General features: G+C 39.2%; 1 protein-coding gene across 1 annotated transcript; it reads right to left on the bottom strand.

The window, feature by feature from the left end:
- Positions 1-356: 356 nt before the first annotated feature.
- Positions 357-14,774, bottom strand: CAPN10 (calpain 10). The gene is made up of 12 exons (XM_009883330.1): positions 14,536-14,774; positions 13,059-13,190; positions 12,608-12,804; positions 11,107-11,324; positions 10,407-10,548; positions 8,694-8,860; positions 7,858-8,141; positions 7,166-7,368; positions 4,799-5,054; positions 3,513-3,712; positions 2,865-2,910; positions 357-451 (listed from the first exon to the last, which is right to left on the bottom strand). The coding sequence occupies exons 1-12, from the start codon at positions 14,677-14,679 to the stop codon at positions 422-424; spliced, it is 2,019 nt and encodes a 672-aa protein (XP_009881632.1). The 5' UTR covers positions 14,680-14,774; the 3' UTR covers positions 357-421.
- Positions 14,775-20,682: the final 5,908 nt, after the last annotated feature.

Below are 20,682 nucleotides of genomic sequence, written 5' to 3'. Positions count from 1 at the left end.
TTTCTTTCTTCTATGTTTACCCCTTTGGTCTCCTGAAGTTATTCTGTAAGCCTGATTTTTTTTTTTTTTTTTTCAAAATATTATTTCATGATGCGCATACATTTTCTGGTTTTCTTCCAAAACCGTAGGTTGGGTTAAAACACACACATATTCTTCACCTGTATTTCTGAAGAACTGAGGTACATTATGATTTGCTGTACAACGCTGGTTCTAAAAAACATGGGAAGAATAAATATTCAGAGTGTACATGATTAAGGAGGTAATTTTACAAAGAAGTCGTAGGCCTGACAGTCGGTACCAGTGAAAAACAGCTGGGCTGAGAGTATCTTCTTGTTATTCCATTTAAAACTGAAAACAGCAAGAGGCGAGGCATTCCTCGGCTTTCCGATGTTTCTCAAAATGACAGTGTGGGAATTCTAGACTACCTTTTCATCACAGTTGTAAATGACATCTATAAGAAAATGAACAACACAGAAAAATAAGCTATTTCATGAGTTAACTTTTTGTCAAGAAAGAAAAGAAATTCCTAAGAAATTAAAGTGAAATAGAGAAAAGGAAGACTTAGAAGTTAAGGACAAAATGCAAGCTTTTCCTGTGAAACATCTTAAAAAAAAAATAAATCTAAAACTCATAAATCCCATCACTTCAGTAATTAGAAAACCACACAGACAAACTTTTAGAAAAATATACCAAACATCCAGCTCTGCTGTGACACACCCCTTAGAAATCAATAGCCCAACCTCTCAGTAAGGCAGATGGCCTAGACCCTTCACAGGTTAAACCCCTGAATGATTTGAAGTCTAGTCTTTAGAAAAGCCTATGCTGTTGAAGATTAGATTCAGACATTAGTTTCTGCCACTGAAAAGAAAACTGTAACTGCTATTTCCAAATTCTTCAGGTTTCAAAGTACCGAAGAATCTAAACTGTTTGTTCCCTTGATGCCAGGGAGCACCCTTTGCCCAAGTCCAACTGCTTTCATGGAATAATATAAGAAACATATCTTTGCATATATTCATTCTGGAATGATGGCCTTGCAATGTTTCTTCCCCAAACAACAGTAATAAATGATTTCATTACGTACTTCAGCTCCTAAATATTAAAATAACAAGCACCATGAGGAAAGTACACCCAGGCCTTTGCCCATTCTTGCAAAGCACACAAAATCCATACACTTTGTGTGGTTTTAAGGACAAAATGCAATCATTGATCAACATGACCTAGATTAAGAAAGTTAAGTAAACCAGTTCTAATCTTGGGTGAAGAGCTTTTCCTGAGATTTTTGTTTTGGTTTTATCAAAACCTCAAAGGGAAAAAGTCAAGTATCTAGATGGTCTCGTTCTCACCTAATAAGCAGAGTATTATCAAGGGCATGCTTTGCCAACCAAATCAGGTATCTTTAAACAGTTGGTAAAAATAATACATTCAAAGATCTCCTCTCCACACAGTAAAAATACCGTAAGTATTAGGTACTCAGCATTCACATCCAACCCTTCAATACTAGATGCATATCTAATCAAGCAAAGCACAATATCAAGATATTAAATAGGTGGCATTAACTTCGTCAGAATGACTCCCACACCAATGGTAGGATGCTACCTGGGCTGGCTGTAAGGAAACTGTCATGGCTTTGGCTGGGATGGGGCTGACTTTCTTGATAGCAGCTGGTGTAGTGCTATGTTTTGTATTTGGGATGACAATAGTGTTGGTAGCGCACTAACATTTTTGGTTGTTCCTCAGCAGTCAAGGCCTTTTCTGCTCCTCAACACCACCCTGCCAGTGAGTAGGCTGGGAGGGCACAAAACGCTGGGAGGAGACACAGCCAGGACAGCTGACCCCAAGTGACCAAAGGAATATTCCATGCCATATGGCGTCATGCTCAATACATAAAGCTGGGGAAGAAGACAGGAAGGGGGGCACATTTGGAACGATGGCATTCGTCTTCCCAAATAACCGTTACACATGCTGGAGCCCTGTTTTCCTGGCTGAACACCTGCCTGCTGATGGAAAGCAGTGAGTTAATTCCTTGTTTTGCTTTGCTTGCATGCACAGCTTTACTTATTAAACTGTCTTTATCTCAACCCATGAGGTTTTTATCCACTTTTATTCTTCTGATAAAAGAAGCTTGCTCCCCCATCCAAACTGGGGGGAGCAAGCAAGCAGCTGCATGGTCCTAGTTGCTGGCTGTGGTTATACCACAACATAAACAAGTGAAAAACTAAACTCTAGTGTGATGAAAGGTAATCTTTGGGTTGCCTGCTTGCTCTTCTTCTCTTTTTGCTGTGTTTTCTTAAGTCTTTACAACATTAAAATATCATTAAAATTTCTAAATTGCAATATGTAAGATCCCAAATTAATATCAAAACCAATGAGATGGAGGAAGGATACAATATACAAATAAAGTCAGCAGATCTATGGTGACACCAAGAATGAATATATCAAAATATATCCAAATGCACAAAGAGCATTTACATTCTTGAAAGCAAATGTAAAAGTCAAGTATAATCACCTACTCATTACTAATAGTCCAATTTCTCAGACATTACAGCAGAGGTAGGTACTGGGGAATGACTTGAGAGTAAATAATGACTTCATAAAATAGTCATACAGAAGCTTCCATGTATCCAAGTGGCAAGACAAGACAAATTTTGTTAGCTGCTAACAAATACTACTTTTCTGTCTGAGAAACAAAACAAACCAAAAAAAGATTAATTGCTTTACTATTATCAGTTTGCAGCAAGTAAGTGAGAATGTTCAAGTCCAGTCCACTAGTAAGTATATGACTCTCAGTATTAGTTAATGCATAAGCCTTGATGATGCCTTTGCGAGACCTCTAGAACAAGTGAAATTAAAAATGTATCACTTACTTCTTGCAATACTTGTCCAAGTGTCTCCCGGCTGTGAATGCGCTTCCTGTTGAAAACCCAAACCAGATTTATTTCTGCATGAAGCACTGGGATATCTTGTAAACATCAATCATTTATCCCACTTCACAAAGAGAAGACTGTTATGCTAGGCTTTTTTTTTTTTCCACATCCTTTCCCTTATGGAATCCTGACGCAATTTTACAGACCCTTAATGAAATCTTATAGAATCTACAAATTCTGATTCAGACCACAGGTCTCATCTGGAGGAACTACCTGAAATAAGGCTTGCAACAGATAGCATCTTCTCAAAAAACAACCCTGTTTATCAAAAGCTTAGTAAAATTTCAGCATAAATCCTAGTATCTGGATATAGCTAATAATTAGTTGCTTTAGTGCCATCTTCTCCAGCGTCAGACATCTGTCACTCAGCAATTGCCACAAGGAGATTAACAAATACTTTTTTTCAGTCATTCTTTCAAGATAGTCAAAGTGGCAAGCAAAGCTTGCAAGCATAACAGCAATACAAAGACTTAAAAAATATTTTCTATCAAAAATGAGAGCATATTACTACAGTTACTGTTTCCAAACATCCTGTAATGCATGCACTAAAAATACTAGAAATGCAAATAGAAGGTAACATATTTTTACCTGTCTATTTTGGTTGCTATGATCACTGTAAAATTGCCTTCTGTATTGGGTAAGTACGTAGAAGGTATAATTACATAACTTCCTGCAGTAAGTCTGCAAAGTTGGCTCACTTCCTGTGAATAGCAATGAGGTACACAGCTAACCAGTGGCTCCAAGTGTAGAAAGGAGGAAGTATGTGGTTTCCAGCTGCTGTTAGGCACCTGCAAAAAAGAATGAAAACATGCTTGTCGTTTCATGTGTCTCAGGCCTCACAACGTTAAATTCCTGGTATGCCATAGTATGGTATGTTTCGTATCTATTCCCCTCCAAATACTCATTCTTCTATATAGTGCTATATGAGAGGGATGGCAAGGCTTCCAGAAAACCCAGATGGCAGGATCAAGTACAGATAAATCATTCCTACCATGTCTGTAGACAGTTTATACAACCCACTACCCACATAGCTCAAAAGCTTTTTCTGTTGTCCAACCTCACTCTTCATCACTGCAACCTAATGCCCTTGTTTTTCACCTCATGGGTACAGTAAACAGACTATGTCCTTCCTCTTTCTAGTGGCATTTGCTGTACTAAAAATTCATATTAGACTTCTCCTCAGTCTCCTATAGGCATGAAAAATACCATTCTTTCAAATCTTACTTCATATATTGTATATTCGAAGTTATAGGATCACTCCTGGTGCCCAACTCCAGACTGCCCACTTAAGCAACACCTTTTTTGAAGCACGTTACCCAATAATAAAGCTAGCTTTCCCTGCAAAATAGCTACCTAACCAGAAGCTTCCCATCCTACATTCATGCTGTTGATCACTGGCATATACATGTAGAACCTGTATTTGTCCATACTAAACCGTATCTTGTTTTGTTACAGATCATCTGTTCAACATATCAGTCCTTTTGAATTCTAATCATTTGCAGATCCAACATCATTTGCCAATGGACAAGTAAATAATTACTAGAGATGAAGAAAGTAAATTTTCATGATGAATTACAAAGAAGTCTGGTCCTCACTCACTAAGACCCTGAGAAGTCTTTGCAAACCCTCAAAAGAATTCATCATTTTTAAAACTAATTTAGAACATTGGAATGATTCGGTGGAACCAATTACCTGGTTACTACACTACCTAGCGTGTAGTTATTCCATATCTTTCCCAGGCATTACTTCACAGGACCAGCCTGTGTTTCTCCTAGAAGCAGGATGTCCCTTGCCAAGTGAAGGAGCACTGAACTACCTGACAGGCTTACCTTCATACTTGGCAAATGAACCAAACCGACCCGAAAAAGTCTTACCTGGAAAATATGGAAACCTATAGGACGACACTTGCTATCTTGGCAGTGCTGACGGAGGGTAACTTTCACACTGCTTTTTCCTGGTCCTGCAGGAATGGAGAGGGGAAAGCAGGGATTGATATGGAAGGAGGGGAAGTTCCTGCTACCTCCAGCACTTTGCCCGTTTTTCCAGCATCCATGCAGCTGCACTGTCTCCCATTCACCTGCTGGGAGTTCTTCACAGAGGGCGGCATCTGCAGGTGGTGGTTTTAGCTCACTATCAAACGTAAGAGAGAAAAGAAACTAGATGTATAAAATCAGTATGATTTCACAAAATCTAGAACACCAGCTCACAAAAATGAGCTAGTATTACACAAACTTATATAAATAGAATTCCTCCAAACCTTCAGCATAAAGAAAAAGAGAACTGTACAATTATAAGTCCTTGAGTAATTCACAAAACTCCACAAGAACAACAGAGCAAATACAAACCATGCACTAAAAACCAGACAGATTTTTGTACATTCATGAAGTAATACAGGTTACACATTTTTCCTCCATACTCTTGTGCTATTCATCCTATCTGAAAGTGATACAACTGACAGTAACTTCTGGAATACACATGTCCACCTTAGTAAGTCCAAAGCACATACTGCCACCTTTTTTATATTCACCATGTCTTTAATTAGAGGTAAAACAGTAGTTTCCTCTGACTTGATAACTGTAACATTAACCCATATTTCGATCCTAGCCCAGCACCACTTTTCACAGCCATATGAACAATTTAGTATCATTATCAGTTGTACAGCATTTGAAATTGTATTTCAACATAACTGGAAACATATCATCTGCCTTTATTTCCAATTTTCCAGTTGAAAACATATAACAGCTGTTATGTTATTCTGCGATTGTCCATTCTAGACACATATCCAGGCTGGCACCTCGGTTTCAGCTGAGGAAATATCATACTTAACAGCAATACCAGAAATTTTATCCCATCATTGAAAGTGCAACATGCCGTAGAGATGAAATACGCCCAGAAACCAAACATATTGCTGGTAAGAAGTACACACCTTGCACCCATACAGCAAAATTAGCCTCATAGTTTTGCAGATCTTTATTTGGTCTAAAACTCGATGCCATCTTGCTTCCAAATTCCACAGAGTAATTGATTAATGCATGTTCTGGCTTTGTAGCATAATTTGTCGGCTTCTCTCCAAGCAGATATGAGCTGATAGCATACTACCAGAATATAAAAAAACTTTGAACAGCTTTTAAACACGTTGCCAACAGTGTTTTAATTCTGTATATAGCTTACCTGGCGCAAGCTGTTAGACAACCTCAGATTTTTTCAGGTTTATTGGAAGAACATACAACTTTCCTGACTCCACACAACTACTCATCATCGTGACTTCTTAAGTACTTATTTCAAGGCTATGGTCACCAACACAGCCTTGCTCATGAATAATTGAATTTTAAGTGCTGAGATAGCTATGTAGTCAGCTACAGTTAAAAAAATTAAAAGCCATCAGAAGCTACTGGACTGACATTGCTGATATTTCCTGTTGGATAAGCAAGCATTTTTACAAAGAAAAGATTGTTCCAAGTCCATTATAAACATCACAAGTTATAAGGAAAAATCAGCTCGAATACAATATGCAGTGATCCTTCCAAGAATTTTACCATAATGCTGGTAAACTTCTTGAGGTCTTCACAAGTAAGAAGTTCAGTTGTATTGTCAGTTTTGACTGCTTTAATTCAAAAAACAATTCTTCATTCAGCTAAAGATGACAGCGTAAATGTCAGTGCTATTTTCTACACCTGTCCTGAAAAGACAAGCGCCAGTATTATGTCATCTGAGTCCACTGCTGACATTCCATTTGCATTTGAAGCTGTAACATTGTTATTAGTGAGTAGTACATGTCAGGCAATCTATTAGGATGTGTTTCTCAGCATATGCGATAATATACTGCTCTGCTTTTCTGTTGCTTATTGCAATAATAACAGCTGCTTTTAAATTCTGTGGTATATCTTCATTTTTTCATACATTAAGAAAGAACTTCCACATATGGAGAAACATATTCAGCAGAAACCCAGTCAGTTCTTTTACAAAATACGCACTTTCTCAAAACATTAGGCTGCGGTTTAGAGTCAAGATGCTACTCAGCTAATTCTGACTGATATTTTAGCAGGAGGTAGTAGCAGTTTCATGCAAAAACCAGGGAGATATAACACTACTTACATGAATTCAAAGACAAAACAATGCTGTTACTTGGTATTCTGCACAACCCTTCAAAAACATTTTGAACGCTTACATTTAGTGCTATACTTCATATATTTGTTTATGTCAATGCCTACAAGAAATTTTCTGTTTCGTTTTAAACCTACCTGAGAGAGATCCTTCCTGTTGAAAATACACGAAGCAAGAAATTCCCTACTGCATCTTTCAGAAAAGTGCTGGGAACAACAAGATAAAACCCAGGCGAAAGGTCACAGCATACATGCACTTCTCTATCATAGGAATGGCAGACGGTACCTACAACTGGAGGAGCAGAGAGGGTCTTTGGAAGGTTAAATCGTTTCTTCTCCACCTAGAATAGATGCATAATGATGTGTGGTGTTTTAGGGAAAATGAGGAGTTTTTAATAAAACTAAAAATTATCAAATATCATTTAAAACGGTTTTAAGTATGCATACATTTACGAAAGGAAACAAGTAAGGAGAAGAGTATCAGCAGATAAGCTGAACATCAAAGAGGAGCAGAAAGAGTTAATATTCAGGAGAAGTAAACTTAGAAATAGTAATCAAATAATCAGCCTATGTCATGCACTAGTTTGGAACTGTGCCAAAAGTTCTGCTACTTGGTACTCAATGATAAGAAGAAAGTACTAGTCCACTAATATTCTGTACAGACAGTAACCGCATTGTGAGATAAACAGGATCATTCCAACCTAAATCAGAGATGTAAAATGTGTGAACAGTTGAATTATATCACATATGAACGAATGCTTTTACTCAGATGTTTCAGTAATGCTTTAAAACTCCTATTTGCAAAAAGAAAACTGTCACTCCTGTATTACCTTCCAGACATGCAATCCCACAGCCTGATAATTCTTCCCCTGTATGCCTTCAGTCAAAGACAGATTCTCCTCTGCTAAGTGAGTCAGATTTTGAATTCTTCCAGCCCAGTCAGCACTGTATTTCCTATGCTTCTGCAGCAGAGCAATGCACACCTCACTCTTTTCACAGACTCTCAGCCAGAACTTAGGGTTCGTAGGGAAGCTGCTGTTGTTACGGCAGCCACCTGCAGACTGGCCTTTCACCCAGGATCCAAAAAGATTCTGCGAGTGATACAGCACTTTCTCTAACAAAATAAGAAAAACATGATGCAGATTTCAGACACCAGAAGCTACTTAATTTTATACAGATATATGGCAGAGATCCCCCAGCCCAAGAAAACACAGCGTTGTAGGCCTGACACTTTCTCCAAGCAGATATTTACAACCAACATTCCGAGAGGCATGAGAATGAATGTCACAGCTGGTAATGGCAGACCGATGACATGACTGCCACAGCAAGAAACCGTTTCTAGAAAACTGAAGTTTATCTCCCATCACAAAAAAGTATCACAAGGCCGTCCAGAACAACAGCCTTCTAGATAGAGAACACTAATCTCTCAACAAACTAGCAAGGAACTAGATCTCAGAGAAATATCAAAGACTTCTCTAAAGATCTTCAATTTCCTCTTCTCCCTCTATTCTTCCCAGCAGAGACAGAAAAGGCATATGGATTTAAAGAAGAGGGAAAGACTGAGAAAGAGAAATTACGGTCTATTTGTATCGATTTGCAATTCAAATCAGTCTTTCCCATTGACATAACATTATTTGTATGAGAAAGATGTTTTCTTATACCACACCTGTATAGAGGCTCTGAAGTTGTCCTTCCTCATTGACTGGAAAGCCCATGGTAATCTCATCAAATTCCCTGAAAAATTCCTCTTCATCAACCCAGAACTCTCCCTCTTGGATCTGTGAGAGCAGTTCTGAGGCAACTACTGGATCTAGCTGGCTCCATCCTTCACCACTGCAAGTAAGACAAGAGTTAACATTTAGTTCTTTGACCAATAAAGTGCCATAACAATGTTCTACCAAACAGCCTATGGAGCAGGACAATAAGAAGAGGTTTCTTCATTTTATTGTCAAATATATGCATTGAGTATTTCTGTATACGCATTGCTCGTCAGTGAGAGGAATAGTAGAAAGTAAGGATCACAACATATCACAGAAAACTCAGAAACAACCTAACACCAGATTGGATACAGCAGCATACTTGTAGGTGAAATAGGTACTTTACTTAGAATAGACAGTACAGTCCAAAGCATGAAAGCAAATTAAAGATTTTAACAATTGTTAAAAATAGGAACAAAAAAGCAAAACAAGCTGCACAGCAACTGTTCTGAAAGAATTTTAATGCTGTACAGTGAACATCAAAAATCACTGCCTGTATGAAGCAGCTGATTATCCCCATGAATCTGCTGGCTAAGTCATAATAAACCAAGAATTTAAACACCCCATTATTTAGGGCCCACTAAAAGCTAGTACTTACAATATCTTTGACTGTTTCACTAACAACAAAGAACAGTTTTGCACCTGAATAAAACAAGGTTCTAAGGCAACTCATCAGTGAAATGCTATCCTCTTGCAACTACAGGGCAACTTACTGTTTGGCAAAGAAACTAGAAACGGCCAACGGTATGACCAAAACTCTGCGAAAAGCAAACATCATCAACTTAAGTCTCAATGTGATTAAGCCATCTTTTTTTTTCAGAGGGGAAAAAAAAAAAAAAAAAAAAAAAAAATTTCTCTAAAATGTTTATTAATGTGATCATACTGTTACCATATTTTAATGCTGGAAGCTTGCTCCTTGGGTCAAGAATTGCATGTTCTTTTGTACAGTCTAAATATGCTAACACTTCTCAGAATAACCTAGTAGGGTCTACCCTTTCATTATTTTAACTTTGCTACAGGAACTGCTACACATATTTCTGCATTTCCTTTAAAACAGATTTCTTCCTTATATCTACTTCATACCCACTCTTCTTTATATCTACTCAACTCCAGCTTCTCCTACTCATATTCATCTACAGAAACGAGAGCCCACAAGCAAAAAACATAAGGATCCTTCCTTCTGCTATATTTTGTTGTATACATACTCCTTTGCTTGTCTTCTGCAACTGAGACAAGATCAAATGAGAAGAGCCAAGAAAAGGTGAGTGACTACTTATAAGTCACAAACATCTTAAAAGCAAAGACACTTAGATTAACTGCACAACAAAAAAGCACAACAAAAATCAAAGCATATTAAGTTTATCTCTACATAAAGATACCATGCTTTGATAAAGAAAAAAAAGTTGTTACTAAAAAATTTTAGACTCCCAGAATAGATCAAAATGAAGAGCCTTAGAACCAATGAGTTGTGTGAAGTACTGAACTCTCTAAAGCACTGCATGCAAACTAAAGTCTCTCTCCTCCATATAGTCTGTTAACAATATTTGCCTACGCAATACAGATATGCTTTGTGCTTCAGAATTTTCACAAATCATCTTCCAAATGAAAATAAACCTACTCACCCCTCACACCAGGGACCTCTCCAGCACCGCCTCCCCCAAGGATTTCGTATTCGAAGTAGGAAGATTTCTTTGCCTGACACTTCAGACAGATTCAATGTGTCTATCACAATAAAGGCATGAAATTCTCCTAGTTCACTTGCACCTGAATAGGGTTGGGGGAGGAAGCATTTGAAAGTAAACAAAAGAACCTGCTCCATATTTCACAATGAATGAAATTAAACTATCCTGTGAAAGAAGGCGAGTTTGAGATAAAAGGAGATGGTTTCCATGTAAAAACAGCATAAAAAAAAAAGACCCAAACAGTTCATTTTATTTCTAACTATACAGAAATAAAATAAATGAAAATTTTAAAGCTTATTAACTCACTACTTGATTTCAAACATGTAAAATTATTGGTGCTAAAATTCATTGGGGTTTTTAAGTTGTTTTTTAGGTGTCTTATCATGGGGTTGAGGGTGTGCATTTGTTTATGAGAACTGACCATATTAGCATCTAATACAAAAAACACTCCTCAAAAGCTCCCTCCATCCTGAACTCAACAACATCCCGAAATCTTTATTTATCCAAAGTTATACAAAAAACGCACCATGAAACCCATATGGTACTAGAAACAGCACTATGCATTTGCTGGCTGTCTTGTGCTCTGAACCCTGTTAAATTGAGATGTTTACTTTAAAAATATCTAGAACTTTACTATTACCTTGCCTGGAATTGAGGACTGAGCAGCTTATTACACACTGTTCCTTCAGATTCATTAATCTTCTAAACACTGCTTTCTCCAAAACCATGCCAGTCTTCTCGTTCTCCGTGTTTCTTCCAGGGCCTTTGAGGGTCCACCTTTCAGCAATGCCTCCAGTCAGATCAACCAAAGCATCCGCCACCTGTCCCGCCCACAACTGTTCGTAAGATCCATGCACTCTATTGGGGGGGGGGCGGGAAATCAAGAAAAAGTTTCTACAAACAGCAGAACTAAAGAAACATGGTTCTTAGGTACTTTCAACCCCACCCTGTATCACAATCATGACTGTACCCTACCTCATATCCCCAAGTGGGCAAGAGAAAGCACATACTATTTTATTTACAGAATACAACATCTAAAGAATAGGTAAGCCATCAGACACTCTGTTTCATGGGAAGTTTATTACAATTCATTCCATCCTATATAGTTCTAGTCATTTGTACCTTATTATCCATGCACTACATCTTTTGTGATACGCTAACTGCATTCTGTATAAATACACAATATTTCTACCTCTTCTTCAATTATTCTTTGCTCACACAGCACAAGCAACCAGAGTAGCACTTCCTTGAACAATTTAAGTAAATCAAGAGACTACCCTACCTGATGCAGCAGATGCAAAAGATAACAAAAGAAGTCAAGACTATAATAGAATGATAAGATAGAACGAGAAGATCTTTACAGAAACAAAGAGTATTACCTTTCAAACCTACAAAGAAGCTTTAACATGCCACTGCTGCGTCACAATTTCTGCTCAACATAACTACAGTTGAATAAATTACTTCATACTTAAAAAGTCTGTTTCTGCCCTCTGCTGGCAACCATGCAATCTTTTGTCCAAGTTCTTCTGGACATCTATCTTACCAGTGCACTTTGTCTCCAAATTGGTTTTGGACAGCATTCTGATGGATGTGTCATAAAACATAAAATAATTGCATTTTCAAACATATGAACAATATGGTTGTTTTTTCTCAAAATAATAAGCTATCAAATCAAGCAAAAGAGCAGTGAAACTCATACAACGAGAGCCTGAACTAGCATAAACTTACGTAATGCTGCTTTCCATGAAAATATTTGCATGCCTTCTGCTTTTCAATGAGCCCCCAGCTGCCCTCAAATGCTGCCCTGGTAAATTAGTTGCCTTTAATAAATTAAATGACCAATGGATAGTGACTTAATGAACATCATTTGAATCCTGATAATTCATTGCAGCTCTTACTTTTCATCCTAATTCTCTCCCTAAGACTATCTTACCTCATATGCAACTAGAAACACAGATCTACAGTATAAAGAGCAACTTCTGTACAGTACAGGAAAGCTAGCAGCCACTGTATGTTATACTGAATAATATATTGAATAATACAAAGATGTATGCCCAAAGTAGTCACATAAAATAATTAAGCAGAAGGTATACAAGTATTGTGCCTCCCTTTACTTCCCCTCAATAACAGTGTTCACCTACTTCGCATAAGCTTTTTCCAATAGTGGAAGCCAAAACAAATCCTCCGTCTGACACTGGGAAAAGCAGAGTTTACCACCAAGGCAAGGCAAACGATCGTCGATGGTCACTTCCACCCAGTGTCCAAACTGCCAGACTCGACAAGTGAAACAGCCTTGATATGACTCATCTGTCCAGCTGGGCTGACCTGGAGGGATTACCTAAATGGCAAAAACCAAAATCAAGAGAAATATTGATTGCTTTTTTTAAAACAAAACAAAAACAAACCAGTTTGAAATATGCTGAACATTAACAGTTTGTAATTATCACAGGAAAAAAAATTACAACAAAACCAGTAAAAATAAGCATAACACAACTGATATTCAGTTTTGAGGCCTGGAATTCAAAAAACAATATACAAATGTAAATTAGGTGAAGACAACTTCTGAAATTTGAACAAGAAACTTCTCTATACCTTATTCAGTAGGTATTTACTCTTCTGCAAAGCTACACAGGCACACAGGAACCAACAGTCTCCCAAAATTCCTTGTTTCACTTGCACATCCTGCAGATTGTTTGAAAATAACCGAGGAGTAGAACAGATGTCCTAAAATTAAAAGAAGGGGAGTTAAAGCCAAATCCTGCATACCATGCTAAGGAAGTCTGCGTTTCAGGGAATGGGAGGGCTGCAAAGACCTCTCACAAAATAAGGGAATTTTTACCTCTAGAACATTTCCTTTTCAGACACAGCCTAAGCAAGCAATAAAATAGCCACAAGGAGGTAATTTGTTACAGATACTTTACGCGAGATAAATCTAGTTCCCACATGAATTTTAGTACGCAAATGTCACCATCAGGTGCAACCTTGCCAGAGGCACAAATAAGTGAAAGACAACACAATTCATCTGCTCTTTACTAGACATATGATCAACTGTGATAGAACTAACACCACTCACATTGAACTGCACATACCAAGTTACAAAAAATCTCAAAGTTAGCATAAAAGAAAAACCTTTCCTGGGGCAAAATAAAAATAAATTACTTAGTAGCAAAAGAGGTAATTTCAAATGCAAAGTCCTGAACACTTAATTGGATCTGAAAGCGAGTTTTTAAAATGGTTCTTCTCTCACCTGTAAACACTGCAAGAGATAGAAACTACCTGATCAGTAGTAATCAAAGTGTAAGGTACAAAAGCAGAAAGTTGCACACTGGGCTTCGTGAAGTCATTTGTTTGCCAATTCTATCTGATAACCAACAGCTCTATCACTGTTCTACAGCCACCCCCAGATGCAGGGGAGAACAACAATACCACCAAAGACAACATACTCTTTTTTTTATTATTATTTTTATAGACTTTTTTCCCCCCTCTCCACACGAAGGCAGTATCATAAATACTTAATTTTGAACTAATGTACTGCAGAAATGCATCCTAAGCTTTTTAGTTCTCATACGGCCTGTTCTGAAACCCAGCTGTTAGTTTAAAAGCAATGTCATATGACAAGTCATAACCTTAAAAAAGTTTTCTTTCTTGTTAGCAAAGAAATCAACAATGGAAAAAAAAAAAAGCAATATCCTTCTGAAAAACTCTAAAATCCAGTTATTTGTTTTCATGACAATTATGCAATATATAAAAAAATTTGGGAATGACACAATGCTGTTTTTTAACTTCGTATGCACATTATTTGCATAATGAAACATAATCAAATACCTGAACTTCTACTAGTGCCGTGAAATTCAGTTCTGCCACAGGATTTAAATCAAGCCTACAAATAAGCACGCAGACTTAAAAACTGTAACATATCTATTGTTAACACTGACATATATTGGGTTTATTACTTCTGTATTTCTACATAATAAAAACACCAAGAAGTAGTCATTCAATGCTAACTACCGTTTACTACCTTAAAGTCCAGCTCTGCTAAAATCACAGTCTTTTATACCTTAAAACTCACCTTAGGTCTCAACCAAGATATCTCGCCTCTGAATTGGGCAAGCGGGGTACAGTAATCAAAAAATATAGAGGTATCACTGGCAGGAAATGTAGGGTCTGTGTAAAGGTTTCTTTTCACGATTAATTGCTTTTTCTCTCCCAGCATTTTCAACAGAATCCTAAGTAGCTTTGCCGGCTATTTCCACAACTTTATATTGCCAAGCACCAACCTAGAATGTAAACGAGTATTACTCGGGAATTTTGACTGAGAAACAAATAAGCAAGACAGATTTATTCAGGAACAGAAAGCCTCTCACCCTTTCCACGGAGCACCCTGAACCAGGCCATCGCCGGGTTCTTTCAGCACCCGACACCACCCTAGAGGTTCCCCGCTCTGCTGGAAAAGAGAAGAGGGGTCTCAGAGGAGACCTATACACAAGAACCTACTTAGACCCATTTCCCCCTCACCCCAAAACGACCCCTTCCCGCCCCTCTACGCGCACCTTCCCCACAAGGCCCCCCCCACACACACCTCCTCCTACCCACGACACCTCCCCACGCTCCGCCACAACGGCCTTCAACCAGCCCACCTCCGCCCACGTCCTTCCCCGCTCCCCGGGCCACCATAAACCCTCCCTTCCCTGCCCGCAGCCATCTCCTCACCACGGGGCAGACCCCGCCGCCATGCCGGGGCCGGCCGTTACCGCGGCAACGGCGGACACTCCCTCACCGCCCCCCTCAGCCTCTTGTCCAGCCCAGAGGTAACCGGTTGGGCCGCCAACCAATGAAGAGGCGGCAGGCGGGCACGTGGTGCCCGTACCACCAATCCGCCGCCGCCTGCCGGAGGGTAAGGGACATGTCCCAGCGTGCCCCGCGGCGGGCGAGCGCAGCTGGCCTGGGCGGGGGTGGTTGTGGTGGTTCCCGAAGTGATCGGCGCGCCCAGGAGGTATTCCGTCCTCAGGAATACCTGGAAATTCTCCTCATCGGAGCTGGAGGAGGAAAGGTTCATGGTCACTTGAACAGGTCTTCGAGGCTGAGGAAAACGAAATACTTGTGTTTTCATGAAGGTCATGACAGAAACTGTCAGAGAAGGCGTTGAGCCTCACCAGGTGGTTTCCCGAGGTAACGGCAAAGATCGCGTTTTGTGATAATTTATCACTAAGTAATTGTCCAAGGCCTGAACTGACAAAGGAAATACTTCAACAGCTACTACTGCCTAGTGAAATATATATATATATATAAAAATACATTAAAAAATACTGACTTGCCATAAATGAAGAACAATGACAAGGGAAAGAAATGCCGAAATACAAGGCCCCTTGCAGGCCACCCTTCACTAAACCACTGCTAGTTGAAAAGTTTTGGGGCCAGGTCAAGGCATACTGAAGCAGGACACTTTCTTTTTCATATTTGGACCCTATTTGTTAGGGTTTCTCAAGAAGTTCAAGCGTGGTTGAGCAAACAGGCTGCTGAGCCAGGGTGAGAGGATGTGATGTTTACCAAAAGCACTGTTTCTCATACTCGCCTGTAATGGTGGGTTTGAGTCTAAAGGTTACATCAGCTGGTCCTTGGGCAGAGAGGTTCTTAACGAGAGACACACAGGAAACACTAGTCTGATTCATTTCTATTAGAAATTAATGCAGAAATCCTCCTCTCAAACCTCCGCCTTCACAGAATGGAAACACTCACAGGTAACTGCAGTAGCTATCTGACCACTGACTGATCCAGAAACACGTTCTCTGCCCCTTGCTTATTCCCGCTGTACAGACACAAATCTTGCCCCCTGCATAGAGCAAATTTAATCAACAAACAAGACTTTTCACGTTCAAGTTTTGACCCTTTCAGGAGCAAAGGAAACATTGCCATCAGTAAGAATAAGGACCGCTCTTGTCTACGGCTCATGCGAGAGAGCTGCAGCTGCACGGGCTGCAACTGAGCTGACACAGGAGAGCTCTGTGGGGAAGCAAAAGAGAGGGGGGGAAAAAAAAAGGCCTCTGTCTCAGGAACAGTGAGGCTGTCATCTGTATGATTTCACCCTTGCTGCTTTCTTAGGAAACAGCGATCACAGATCACAAATGCATAAATTCCATCAAAGGACAGATTCTAGAAAGCAGTATGAATGTTGAGCTCTAACTGTAAATATAGCAGATCCAACCTGGAACACTGAACTAGTTAAATACATAACAGTATTTATTTATGATGCTATTAGAAGAAAGAGAGAGATGGACATTATCTTGGTCTCCAAGATATCTGACGTGCTTTCCTTGCCCCACTACAAAGTTGGAAACTGGCAAATTCATCCATTATGCAGCTGGTGATGGGTTGTTTTTTTTATTAACCCCCAAACTTGGGAACAAAAGCAACAGAGAATTTTTTCTGTTGCCTCTTGGAAATCCTGCTGGATTAAACTATTTCTGAAGACAGAAACATAGGTCTATTTAGACAGTAAGTCTGGAAGAGAATATGGAAGAGAATATTTTAAGACAAAATTATACTTGCCTTTTTGTCAATCTGTTTCTTAGTGCACATATGTGCTTCATATTTCCTTGTAAAAGAGGAAAGCAGACACCAAGAGGCCGAGTCCAGTTGCTATGGAAATTTAAACAGTTAAAAGGGATTTGCATCCAGTTAAATGGTCAGATCATTTCCATGTGAATGAAGACTATGCTTTGACAGAATAGTATTTGATATTTTCATGATCGTTTTCCAGTTTGTGGGTTTCATCAACTTCATGTTTGCTTTTGTCTCCAACTCCAGATGGTTCCAGGACAGGGAGACAGGTAAAAGTGATTGAGCAATGGTGGTTGGGCACAACATGTGTGTTTGTTTCTGCAAACTCTGACACATAGAAGTTGTTCAGATTGCACAGGGGAGGTCTTCCAATGCTTTGGATCCAGGTATCAGGCTTAGGAAGGCACAGGCTTAGTCCCTACAATACCACTAGGCTGACAATAGTCGGAGCTGTGTCAGAGGAACAGCACAGAATGTCATTTCGCTTAAGGGAGATTTTGGAGGGGGTATTTGCGGTTTACGCTAGGAAGAGAATGGGATGGAAGAAGTCTCTGATGGTTTTCATCAGCCAGCCAAAAGCAGCCTGGTATCACAGTGCTCTCTTCAGCTACTGGGAAGACAGACTCAGTCTCCTTCCAGAAAGACAAGAGTGGCTTAGCCTGAGGAAGACTCCCACTGCTAAAGCTAATCAAAAGCTAAAACAACTTACCTGGGGCTTCAGCAAATTCAATGTCATTTAAATTGGGTCCTCCCAACAGAAATATAATTCTGTGTCTCAGAGGATAGTGGTTTGATAAATCTCACACTGTGATTTCTACTGTGGTATCTTTTATACACAAAGTCTGATACTGTGGTTATAATGACTTTAAGCTGTTACCAATCTATAGTAGAAAGTGTGAAAACAAGTATCATGTGACTTATAAGTGTTGACTGTATTGCATTGTTTTATCTTCGGACAAGCACAGACGGGGAATACAGACTGAAGTGTACTTGACCCAAGTGAATTGTGCAGTACATGTGTTTAGTATAGATGTACAGAAGGTCCCGTGTTATCTGAAAAAGACAATGGCCAAGGTCACTGCAGTGCGAAAACATGAGGAAATTTTGGTTAAATCAAAATGTTTGGGATGCTTGCTAGAATTGTTCTTGGTTAATGGAGTGCGTGGTTAGCATAGTGCAGTGTATCATGACAGCAAAATTACTAATACAAGCTTAATGGAGTAATACATGCATTTAACAAGAATTATACTTAATGTATTAACCAATGTGGCTATGAAATGCTAAAAAAATTAAGTTAGTAATATTCCATTTTATTAAAGGGTTTGGGTCTTCAGAGCTTTTCCACAAGTGCTATTTCTAGATCCCATGTTGCCCTGCTCAAGGCTGCAATGAAATAACATAGTAACTTTCATTTTCAAAATAAAGAAGATAACCCTATCTCTTGGCATCTGCTTAAATAAAACTGACTTGCTGTACTAATCTTACTTTAACAGATTAGAAATGAATGTACCAAAGATAAGGCAAATAAAGTTTCTATTTAATTTCAGTCTAATTTGCCTGTCAATGTGAAGTCTACTACAAATCAAGACAGAAAGTAACCTGAAGCATTAGTAGCCTGAAGCATTATTTTGTGTCAACAAAAGGAAAGCTTATCTCCACAAATTTGCTGCCAATTTTCTGTCTCCTCAAAATAAACATGCACTCCTCGCTCACAGGAGGAGCAAAAGTACCTAAGAAGGATGCATGGAATACTTTCAACAAATCCTGCTCTGCTCCTGTGTTTCAAAGAACAAATCTTATGAAAATAGCCGTCTGATGGGATCTCATAGAGATAAGAGCAGAAACACATAGATCTCATGTTCTTTAATCAGCAAACAGCCTGTGAGGTTCAGACAGCATTTCCCTGCTCTGATGCACCTATATGCAAACACACAGCTGATCTGATGTATTTCAGTCAGTTGTAGTAACAATAGATAATATTTACTTTTGATTATTTGCTTTTGCCACCTCTCCAACTTCTTGCTGTGCAGCTTTGAAATAGCTTCCATACTCCCTCTATGCTGCACTCCAGGAAAGGACAAAACAGACAACGTACCAAGTTAGCTCTTCCACACATCTATAGCAGGGACGCCAAAAAACTGTCCAAAAGGCTAAACTCGTCACAAAGCTTAGTTTAATTTGACAATCATCATAAGGCATCCATGTAAATTAAAAATTCCCACCAGGGTCACATACATTCTCCCACAAAATAAAACTTGTTAAAACAGAGGCCTGGGATTCCAAAAGATGCTAGTGGTTACTGGTCTTGGCCAGGCTGCCACTGCCGGCAGTGAGGTCCAGGAGACGCAGCACCAACAGCGGCAACTCAGGAAGTGGAAAGTCAGCTTGCACAAATCTCTTTTGATAGGCCAACAAATAAAAAGGAAAGAGATTTGTACAGAAAACATCATTCTCCATCCTTACTGGGAAAACAAAACAGAATGAAAAAGATAGTCTCATTCAAGGAGCAAAGAGAAGAGCTTGGAGTTCTGAAGCCCAACAACACTGATGGCCCATTTTGAAAACAAATGAAGCACTACAGAGGCCTGAGTTTATTATTGCTTTATCCCAGTTCAGCCCAGGCTAAGGCTACGGTGAAGTCCAAATTAATTTAAAGTCAGAAAATGCGGATCCAGTAACAGCACCTAAGTCCCCATCCACACATGGGTGTAAACAGATACTTTTGGTGAAAAAAACAAACAAATTTCCCGAATTTCCCCTCTTCCTGTGCTATGCAGATCCCCATAGAAGGGCTAAAATTTGCCCTAAAGTATATAGCAGTTTCTCTCATCTCCTTTAGCTGAGCCTCTCCCAAGTGTTTCGCTTTTTATTCAAACTAGTCCTCTATCCTGGTGATACATCAGCTTAGAGAGGCGTTGTGGGAGCTCACCGAGAGGCACACAGGTACCCACGCGTTAAAAAGAATGTGGCACAGAGTCTAAAAACCATCACCTGTACTCTGTAATACCCAACGATGCTTTGCCCTCAGCTTCCTGAGACCAAACAACACAGATGGAAGAGAGCATCTCCCCATCTTGCATGCCTGGCCAGTGATCAAGAGAAATAGCATGCTGTGTAAATGAAATGGCATCTTACCACCACCATAAGTCAGAAAACAGACTCAGGTAAAGCGGGGCTTAAAAGTTTCACGTCAAGAGGGTGCTTCCCTCAGACTATCGTATGACAGGGCAACTGTTATTCGGGCAAACATTATTCAAGGCAGTAAAATTTTAGCATGGATATCTCCATGGTTGACTTACAGGCCCAACATATGCTAGGGGTGTTTAAACAAATTAAATTAAAGGTCCTGTTAATTCTTCCAAAAGGACAGAATAGAAGACACACAGTGCATCTGACAAACGCACATGCTATACATCCTAACACACTAACAAAGGTTGCAGCTAGACTTGTCAAAACAGTTAAAAAGATTTAGGCATCCAGCTAGTACCAGAATCGATGGCATTTGGGCACCTAAATTTAACTTTTTGAAAATTCGAGCCTACATATTTCTTTATTGCTTGTCCCATTGAGTGCAAAGGGAAAACTGAGGGTAGCATTAACTACAGAAGGATTTCAAATCCATCATAAGGTTTCCCTGTTCTTTTATATATATATTTAT

This window comes from Charadrius vociferus, unplaced genomic scaffold, assembly GCF_000708025.1.
Source record: "Charadrius vociferus isolate BGI_N301 unplaced genomic scaffold, ASM70802v2 scaffold214, whole genome shotgun sequence".
Classification (NCBI taxonomy): Eukaryota; Metazoa; Chordata; class Aves; order Charadriiformes; family Charadriidae; genus Charadrius; species Charadrius vociferus.
The sequence above is the reverse complement of the archived record's forward strand: the minus strand, read 5'-3'. Positions and strand labels throughout refer to the sequence as shown.